General features: G+C 42.4%; 1 protein-coding gene across 1 annotated transcript in view; it reads right to left on the bottom strand.

Annotated features, from left to right (window-relative positions):
* Window positions 1–4,612: 4,612 nt before the first annotated feature.
* Window positions 4,613–10,561, bottom strand: part of Tex26 (testis expressed 26) — a 34,337-nt gene continuing 28,388 nt past the window's right edge. The window contains exons 6-7 of the mRNA XM_023715118.1: window positions 8,879–9,040; window positions 4,613–4,757 (exon numbers count right to left, since the gene is read on the bottom strand). Of these exons, the coding sequence (XP_023570886.1) occupies window positions 4,696–4,757; window positions 8,879–9,040 (224 nt within the window). The 3' untranslated portion in view covers window positions 4,613–4,695. The remainder of the gene's footprint in view (window positions 4,758–8,878; window positions 9,041–10,561) is intronic.

Genomic DNA, 10,561 nt, shown 5'->3' with positions numbered 1-10,561 from the left:
TTTTGTGGAACCAAGCCCTCAGCTTAGTGAGTCTGTGCTAATACTGATTAATGTCACAACTGAACTGAACCGTAGGACACCTGGTGTTGAAGAACTGCTCAGAGTAGGGGAGAACTGACATATCTGGCAAAAGAAGTGTTCTGTATTGGATGAGAGCAGTAAATAATAGAGAAGGAAAAAGAGCTCACCACCCTCTAAATTATCTGTAGGCATTAAGTTTGAGTATCCTCTTGAAATAGCTTAGCTACTGTGCCTATAGCTTTAGTAAAGATCTAGGTCAGGTGTGCAGGGGCACACCTGGAACCCCAGCATTCTGTGAAGAGGGTTACAAGTTTGAGCCCAGCCTGGGAAATTTAGTGACTTAGTGAGACCCTGTCTCAAAAAAAAAAAAATACAAAAAGGCCAGGGATACAGCAAACTGTTAAGGCCCTGGGTTCAAACTGTAATACTACAAGGAAAAGAAAAATGACCTGAGCTTTTCCTTTCTCTGAACACATTTCCTTCAGGCCAGGCTAGGTAATCCCATAGTACATACATGGCCCTGTGATCCTTTTCTTCAGATTTTCTTTTTTTTTTTTTTTTTTAATGTATTTAGTACAGGGTCTACAGGATCTCACTACACAAATCAGACTTGTAGTGATCCTCCTATGTTCAGCTTTCCAAGCACTGTGATTACAGATGGGCGCCATCATGCCCAGTCTCAATTGCCATCTCAGCACGCCCCAGGGGTGGAGCCAGCCCAGCATGCCAGGGATCAAACTCTGGTCCCTGCGTCTGCCTAAACTGGCACTTTAATCCACTGAGCTATCTGGCTGGCACTGCTTCAGATTTTCTTGAAGTGTCTGGATTAATTAGAACTCCACTGATTGTGAGTGACAGGAGTCCAGCTCAATCCAACCTGAGTCAAATGGAGAAATAAATAGCCCATGTCCCAGGGGATCTTCCTTGCATGCCTCTATTGTGTGACACTGGTTGTTCTCAAAGGGCTAGAAGAGAGACTGCAAGTCCTTTGGATGCATCTTCTTAAAACCTGAGCAGGCACAGGAAAGAGCAAACAGCTTGAATCCCACTGAAGATTGTGCTGCTGAGCTAGAGATGCCAGAAAGGAGAGGTGTCACCCTGTTATGATACCAGCCCAGGCAGGACACAATAAGTCTTCAACTGACATTGGAACCCATTGCTGAAGTTGGGGGTGAGAAGATGCCCACTACTGAGGGTGCTGGGCTGTCCTAAAGTTCATGACATTTGCTTACTTGTCTGTGTTATCCACCAGGCCATCAATGTTTAAGAATATTGCATCCTTCAGTTCTGAATCTAGTATAGCGTGATATCTGGCAGATATGACTTAAAATTTTTTAAAATAAATGTATAAAGGATAACATTTAAATTGTCATAGTCATGTGTACCTTGGATTTTCTTTAAGTATGTGCTGTGTCACTAAGCTACATCCCTCACTTAGATGATATTTATTTACTTAGTGCATTTCTCCTGTATCATGTCTCCAGGCCTGGCTCTATGCTTCTCAGGGGACAGAAGCTCCTCTATAGCTATGGCTGACACTGGGTTCCAGTCCTATTGTCTGTCCAAGCCTGAGGAAGTTCCAGCCTCCTCAGTCCTAGTCTGTAGGGACCTCATCCTTGTTCGTGTCCTCAGCAGGTGAGCGTATCCCTAAAGCACCTGCTTCCATCTGGGCCCTTGACTACACCACCAACTGAACCTCAGCAGGTATGACTTGCCCTGGAGATTGCTCCTCTAGGCCAGGGGCTTTTCCTCTTTGCTGTGCACTGGAAGAGCCAGGAGACTTCAGTAGCCATTGCTGTCAGGCCCTATTCCCAGGATATCTGAGGTAACTGCCACGAAATGGGCCAAATCCCACTCCCATCACACAGCTGGTGTGTGAGAAACATTGCTTCCCGCCTGTATGTCTCCAGTACAGAGAGGTTTTAGCACACAAAGAAAACTCAACTGCATATGATCTGCCAAATTTTATCTTATAAATTACTGAAGTCTTTGGTTTAAAGTGATGTTCTTTTCTGCTCTTTTGTTTATGAAAGCATTTTTGAAACAAAATAGAACAAAGCTAAATACATTTATGTAAACTGTCCCAAGAGGTTAAAAATAAAATAAAAAAACCTGTTTCTGAAAAACATAACCATTTCCCACACATACCTGTGCTTCTGGATAGTGTGTGTGTGTTGGGGTAAAGTTTGCAGGAGTGCAGAAAGAAACTTAAAGAGCCATGGAAAGGTAACAAGAAAAGTCCTCAGAATCACAATCATATTGAAGACTACGCTCTTGAAGTATAATGAAGCAAGTATCAGTACCATCCAATGACATCATTTCAGATGCGGATCTGGTCTTGCCAATCTGTTCCCCTCGAAGAAACCCTACCAGAGCAATCATTCACCTCTTCCGACTTGTGAATGTAAGCAGTGTTCTGTGGTCTTAATGATAACATTTGAAGCGCTCAGTGTTCAGAACACCTTTACCACTTAGCAGGCTCCGCCCTCCTCATTTTAAAACACAATTTCTACACAGAGATTTGTGAGTAGCAATTGGACAGTGTTTTTAAGAGAGAAGACTGATTCTGTCAAGCCTTTCATCTCATTTTGAAGGCTCCACGGAGATGTCACCCAAACAAACACTGTGCCTGTACTTCTTGGCTAGTGTGCCCTCAGCCTCAGAGGCATGAGACCAAAAGCTTCTATTTCTCACAGTTTGTGGGTCACTGGAGTGGCTTTCTTTCACATGTCTGTCTCATCTCCTGCAATCTGTAAGCAGCCAAAGTTTATGTCTACCAACATCATCTTGGACAAAGAAAGTCATGTGGACAAGGTCACAGTCAAGAGCTTTTTAAGAAAGACTGAAGCATACACAGCCACGGTGTAGAGACAGACAGAAATGATCTGGAGACAAAGATCAGTTTACCACAGTGTCTAAAGGGTCTGTTAAAGAGTGTGTCCCAATGCCATGTTTATAAATAGAATTTTTGACTCTAGAGTGACCAGCTACCAACAAGTTCTACAAACCTCATACATGGGATGACTTTCTGCATCCAGACAAGTAATTCATACTACCCATTTTTAGGCACTAAATAAGTTGAAGGAGAAGAGAAAACCTATAATCAATTAAGGTACAGTTAATGGAGCAGGCAAAGAATATGTTAAAAATGTAAAATATCACAATCACAGCAGACTAAGTTGCTTTACTAAGACACAGATTGCCATAGTATGTATAATACAAAGCCCAGGCACAATTTGTAAAAATGTACCAAAACAAAGGTTATATATATTAAAAAGACTAGAAGTTAAGGGGTGTAACATTATACCAAACAAATCCAAAGTTGGGAGGGGAGCTCAGCATGAATGGCAACCATAATATCATCTAAAATAAAAGCCTAGGGCTGAGAATGTATGTTAGTGTTAGAAAGTTTGCCTGGCATGCATGAGACCATGGGTACAAGCTACAGAAATGAAGAAAAGAAAAGGCAATTCGAAGTCAAAAACATTAACTATGACAAAGAGGAAACATGTGGTATTAGTCAGCGTTAGTGTCTGGGACATGTTACCCAACACCCACACCTTGGAGGGGGAGATCCTTTGTCTGCCTCGCAGGTTCTCTAGATTCCATCTAAGGTCAGCTGGCTGAAGGCAGAAGCACCACAGAGGAAGCACACAGTGGTGTGGAGAGGCTCAGTTCATGGTGGTGGGGAAGAAGGCAAGGGAACAGTGCCAGAGAGCAAGAGGCCAAGGGCCAGCTATAGCACAGCACCATAGCTCCCTGAGCCAGCCAGGCATAGCCTGTGAGTGTCTTGTATTAATGTCCTCAGGGGCTCCTAAGCCAACTGATTTGTCACAATTAGCTTAACTGCCACACATGTAAACATGGAATAAGGAAACTGTTTATCAGTGAAGACACTCTGCAGAGGACATAAGTAAAGCTTCATATAATTAATAACAGCAGCCAAGGGCCAGAGAGATAGCTCAGTAGAATAAGCGCTTGCCTGGCAAGCACAAGGGCCTGAGTTCAATCCCCAGTTGCACCCCCAAAAAATAAATAAATAAATAAATAAATAAATAAATAAATAAAATAACTGCAGCCAATATCCAAGAAATGCAAGGAGAAACTAATAAAAACATTAATGGCAGGATATTCTTAATATTACTTCAAAACATTACAGCTCAAATACACTATTAAGGCAAAGATGCAAAATATTTGAAAACAAAAATTAAATTTTTTTCTCCTATATTCATGTCACACACACAAACACACATATAAATCATAGAACTTATTAAAAGCATTAGAGACTACTGGTGAACTTCCCAAATTGGATTTTATTTTACTTTACTTCATTCAAAAATAAATTAACAACAAAAGATGTTCTAATTTTTGATAAATTAATAAATGTCTTCCATATAACTCCTTGTTCAAAACAAAAATCAAAAGAAAAATCAAAAATACCCAAAAGAGGGAGGAAAAAAAATACTATAGCAAATGTATTGGAGACAAGGAATGCAATATTCAGGAGGATATTTGTAGTCTTAAATATTTTATTGTATAAAAGTAAAACATAAACTCACAACTATCACACCATATTTGAAGCAAAATGCATCTTATTTTTCCTTAATTTTTGACAAAATGAATAGATAGGCCTTTGTATTTCCAATAATCTTCAGGTTTTCAGGTAAGCTATTTTCATTTCTTCCCTTTGTTGATGTCACGGTGAGAACGGATAAAGTGGTCAAGTATTTGTCTGTCTGAAAATTACAAGAAAAACAGGAAGAAAATTTCCACACAACTAATAAAAATATAATATAAAGCCCAGGCTCAGTTTTCAGAAATGCACCAAAGCAAAGTACTAAAGTACTAAAATACTAACTAAAACAACTCTAGGAAGGAGGAAAATAACTGATAATAGTTCTATATTGATGAATTTGATAAGAATTCTAAAGAACCAATGGGCATTATGTCTAATACCTAAAGAGGCATTGTTGTGTAATTATTAAATGGAGTAAATTCGATATTCAAGATATCTGCAGCCTTATGGGAAAGAATGTGGATTTTAGAATGAAACCCACCTAGGGCTCAGCCCTGCCCCGGTGAGTGTGCAGGGGCTGCTGAACTTCTCCCCTCCGTCTCTCCTTGTCTGTGAATGGAGCTCACGGCATGCACTCTGCACTGCTGTTGGAGTGGATTAAGGACACTGTGCATGACACACCTTCCCAGAGCCTAGCCCGACAGAGATATTTCATAAATCTGCACCTCATCCTCTATTACTCATTAATAAATAGGGATGGTGAACAATGGAGCCTTTTTCCAAAGTTTTCACAGAGGTCAGGGCTGTCTTCCATCCCTTAGTGCTTTGGGGACAGACATTTTTCCGGCTGCACCACCCATGGGCACAACTGGCTGGCCCCGGGAGAGCTCGGCAGCTCCCTTCCCTCCATCCCGTTGTGGGAAATGAAGGCCTCTGGAGCACTTCTGAACACGACTCCCTCATTTTAATAACACACTTTAGAAAAAAGTAGAGTGGAGCCCCGAAGCTCGGTTAATTCCCATCTGTGCATCTAAAAGCAAAAAGAACCTGCACAGGCTTCTTGTCTCACCAAAGAGCACTTTGATTATAACTTGGGGTAGTACAGCTATGTATCTGGATCCCATCTCAGACAATGAGTTCCTTGATCAAATAGGTTTATTTCCTTATTTGTCTCTTATATCTAGTAAGTATTACAGGTATTTAGTCAATGAAGTTTATTGAATACGTAAATAAATGTATTGCTAGTGCTGAATCACAGACTAGAGAGAAATCGCTCACTCCTGGATTGCCATATTCCTGGGAATTTTGCTTGGAGAAAGAAAGGAAAGGGAGCCACAGTGAGGAAGTTCATAGGAAACCAGACATAGCATACTGGGTAGTTATCTGAAGTGAGTAGATCACAGTGTTTAACTAATGGATACGCAATTCTAAGAGTAAGCTTCCGGTGTGATCTGAATCAGATTTAGGAGGCAAAATCATTTTTAAAAAATAGATTGGCTACTAAAGACACCTGGGTTAATATCCTCAAGTTATGAATAAATTGGATACATAGGCTGACCATCCTTTATCTGAAATGCTTGGAACAAAAGTGTCAAATTTTAGATATTTTTGATTTTGGAATATTTTCATAAACGCAATGAAATATCCTGCAGATAGGACCCAAGTTTAAACATGCAACTCACTTATGCTTCATATGCACCTTGTATACACAGCCTGAAAGTAACTTTTATAGAATACTTCTAGTGTGCCTGCATTTTTCAAGCACAGCAACCCACACAGGAGGTCGGTGATATTGCATGGTGCGAGTGCTTCAAAGCCTTTGGAATCTGACTTTTGAATTAGGGATGTTCAACTTGCATAAAATACTGGTAGCATACAGAGTTAAAGGACACAGAAGGTTCACCTTCATCTGCTCTCTCCTCCTTTCTTCTTCCCCAGCTTTATTTATCTTCTGCCTTCTTGAAGTTTTCTCTAGCATGGTCATGCTGCCATTTCCCCCCCCTGATTTAAACTATTATCTAAGGGGAAGGATTTCTGTCCTCCTCTTCCTCCTTCACTTCTTGTTCCTCCTCTCTCTTCCACACTCTTCCCTTTCCCATCGTTGCCCCTTCCCCCCCAGACTTCTGTCTGTCTGTCTGTCTGTCTGTCTGTCTGTCTGTCTGTCTGTCTCTCTCTCTCTCTCTCTCTCTCTCTCTCTCTCTCTCTCTGAAAATGCTTCTGTACTAGGTTCCTATTCTATCAGGACCTACTACCTACAAAGGAACCATCCAGTAAAATGATTTAAGCTGGGTTGATAAGTCAGCCTTAGACTTCTGCCAGGTATTTTATATTCTATTTATATCCTATTGGCTTAACCGCTCCACATAGGAGTACAGTTGAAAGAAGAAAGCACTTATGTCATCCTGACAGAAGAAAATGACATGAGGTTTGGACATACAGACATACTTGTTGGCCTCTATCATAGCTGGCATTGATGAGTGAGCCGTTCTAAAGCAGAGCTGGGAAAGAAAAGCTAAAACCCATGGGGAGCCTCTCTCTATTAGCCCAAGGCAGCATGTAATGGAAAAGCTCTGGCTATGAGCCTCTTTAGCTATCTCCAGTGCTACCCTAAGGGAACCAGGAAATAGAACACTCAGGAAGAAACCAAAACCTAAACCATCTTAATGTTACCTTGATAGCTAGTAGGTCGTATATCACCTGTGTGGGGAGGAAAACCTGACTGAGTGGGCAGGTAGTGCTGACTAGAAAGGCCATTTTGCTGTAGGCATTTTGGAGAATGTTGATGCCAAGCTGAGCAGAGGTTTCATAAGTAAGGGTACTGCCACAGCTCAAGTTGTACATGACACACAAACAAGAGACCAAGATGCCTGGCAGCCACCAGGGTTCCACACAGCTGGAAGCAGTGTCTGTATCGGCCAGTCTCTGGGCAGATGGGAGCATCTGCTTAGGAAAGACAGAAATCCTCATGCTGTACTGTCCAACAGATATGGCTCCTAGAGGTAAGGTGAGCTCTTTGTAAAATGCAGAGGATGATTTTATAAACATGCACCAAAGCTGGGGAAAGAGCAGGAAGGCAGTCACCCTTCCACTCTGCCTTTGGGGAGGATGGTACCAGCGCAGTTCCTGAGCCTGCTGGTTTCTTTCTGAAGTGTCAGACTGGCCCAGAGGCTTCTGCTGAGAGGAATGAGACTCTCAGTAGAATACACATACTGTCCTTCTGCCCTCATAGAAGGCAAGACATCTGCTTCTTGCACTTCCCTGAAATCTAATAGTTAAACACTTTTAAAAGGGTAGACATACCTCTTTTTCTTCCAGTATGCACACGTGGACACACACACACACACACACACACACACACACACACACACAGAGTCTGAACTATGAGAAGGTTTCAGTTTTGTTGGGAGTAGCATATTTTTATTCACCAAAAAGAAAAATATTGCTTGAAAAAAACCTCATTGTACTGTGAAATCCTCAATCCATTGCAAATGTTGTCTCTAAAGAGGCTCCAGCGATAATATATCCACTTCTTAAACATAAGACATAGACTTTTTCACCAATTTCTGATCTTGTTTTGCCCATGGCTGAATTACTTTGGCTCACTTGCTTTTTCTATAGCTAATGTATTTATCCAGCGAGTGACTGTATCATCCCAGGGTTTGGTTTTGCTTATTTTTTCCGATTTGGTGATACTTTTGTGACAGGCAGTTTAAGGCTCACGACAGCCTTCATAGTTCACACTGGCAAGGACAGAAGGTTCTATTCTAAGGGTGGGGGTCACTTTGCACGACGAAGACTTGTCCCATTTTGGAGCTAAGTGATGGGGCGAGACTTGGAAGTATCTCGGGGCCCGTGGCCAGTCTAACCGGGAACACGTCACACATGCTTTCACGGAAGAAAGGAGCCTGAATGGGAAAAAACAAGACTCTCCCCACACCTGTGTCCGAGCGCACTTTGCCGGGCATCACAGGCACTGCCACTCCCCGCGTAAGAGCTCACATTCCAGGGGCCTCTTCCGAACCACAAGTGTGCCCATCTACCGCTACTCCAGTACAGTAAGTCCTTTAGAAACAGATTGTCCTAAGGGAGGAATGCAAGAGCCAATATAAGTAGAGGCTCTCGGAGTTTTCTTGCACCTGACAGATCATCTGCTGTGTCCAGCTTTAAGAGCACTGTGGGGTCAAACCCTGTTTTGTGTCATGTGGTCCAGCTGAGGCTCAGGCAATATTTTTCTTTTTGGTGAACTCTAAAGCCTCCAGATTAAAACAATTGCTAAGTGGCATAAGGGAATGTGTTAAGGTCTATAAATGCATGAAACGCTAACTTAAGACTTCACCTTACCCTTGTAAGAAACACTCTGCAGGTACTCATTGACTTGAGAGGGAGTGAATGAGCTCAGGATCATTAAGAAGTCCAGGTAGGCTTTCCCATAGTCACTTTGGTAAATGGTCTGCTGCTTCGTGCGTTCTTGATTCCTCATGAAGCTGTGCAGCACAGAGGGAACTGCAGACACACAGAGAGAAGGAGAGACATGGAGGCTGGTGTCTGAGCAAAGAAATCAGGCCCCTCTTTCTGAACACGTCCCTGATACCCTTGAGCCCAACTTGGACCTTGTTCAGCATCCTTAATCATACTGAAAACTAAATCATGATATTAATCTGATTCCTCTAATGCCCAGGGGCTGTTCACAGCTGCTGAGACTTTCAGGCTGCTGCTGCTAGAAGAGGAGGGATAGAGATGATGGCCAGAGGGTGGAGTTTGAGCAGCATGTTCAGAATGGGAGTTCTCCCTGAGCTCTCCTCATGCACAGGTTCATGGGTTAAGATGGTGGTGGTGACATTACCATTGTTTACTAAACAGCCTTTAGCAGCTTCTTTTTCTTTCAGGGCACCTGTAAAGAATTGGATTGGTCCACTAGAAACCTCCTCCCAGTCACCTAGGAGTCTAAGAAGCATCAGTTTGGAAAAATGATGACATTTACAGCAAGCACTCCATTATTTGCTTAGATCAGTGAGGTGGAAGATGTAGGCAGATCCAGGTCAGTTATATGCAATGTGGATTTCTGAGATCTGTGAAATTATCATTAAAAAATAAGCACATGATGAAAAAACTAATTTCTACAATTGACTCAATCTTTATAAACCATAAGAACTCCTTAACGATTGTTTTTAGTTCCAAGTGTCCTCTTTAAAGGGTCACTGGCCAAATGGAAGAATCAGACCAGACTGATGAAGGCACTTCATGCTTCCTAAGAAGGATATTTGTAGGGTCTGAAAATTGTTTAACTGGGAAAGAGAGGACTCAGTGAGCATCTGACTAGGTTTTCACAGTATCACAGATTTTTACTAGTTAGCATCCCTGAGAAGAAATAGAGTCAATAACTAGAAGTTTAGCAAGAAATACTCCACCTAGGGCTGGGGAGATAGCTCAGTGGAATAAGTGCTTGCTTGGCAAGCACAAGGTCCTGAGTTCAATCTCTGGTACCACCAAAAAAAAAAAAAAAAAAACCCTCCAGCTGTTAGAACACACAAACACTGAAATACTGATGATGATGGAAGGGCTGCCTTGGGCTTTGGGGCACTGCCCTGAGGTACTGATTGCCTCTCATGTGATTCCTGCCCAATCTTTTCCTGTCCTGTTGCAGCAACTGCATTCCTCTTTTTATTTTGTAAGGAGGAAGCAACCCTCAGTCCACTATTGTTGCTCCCAGTAGACTAAGACCGCTAAGCCGTCCTCTGAGATGCCCATTCCTGTCCTCAGAGTTCGAGGCTCGGAGACACAGAAGGAAGGCTACAAACACACATCTGAACCAGTGGTCTTCCCTGGCTACTATCAAAACTAGATTCTGAGCCTTTAGGTTGAGGAAAACTCTTGAAGCAAGCGAATAGTGAAATTGGGGCAGAAAATGGCAACCACTATGCTTCCAAAACTTTCGTGCAAGGTGTTTTTCAGGAGGCAGGTGCAGACCTAGGGAGCTAAGCAGAAGCAAGCCAGCTCTAGGAGGAGGAGGAGGAGGAGGAGGAG

Source organism: Octodon degus, unplaced genomic scaffold (genome assembly GCF_000260255.1).
Source record: "Octodon degus isolate 3935 unplaced genomic scaffold, OctDeg1.0 scaffold00038, whole genome shotgun sequence".
Classification (NCBI taxonomy): Eukaryota; Metazoa; Chordata; class Mammalia; order Rodentia; family Octodontidae; genus Octodon; species Octodon degus.
The sequence above is the reverse complement of the archived record's forward strand: the minus strand, read 5'-3'. Positions and strand labels throughout refer to the sequence as shown.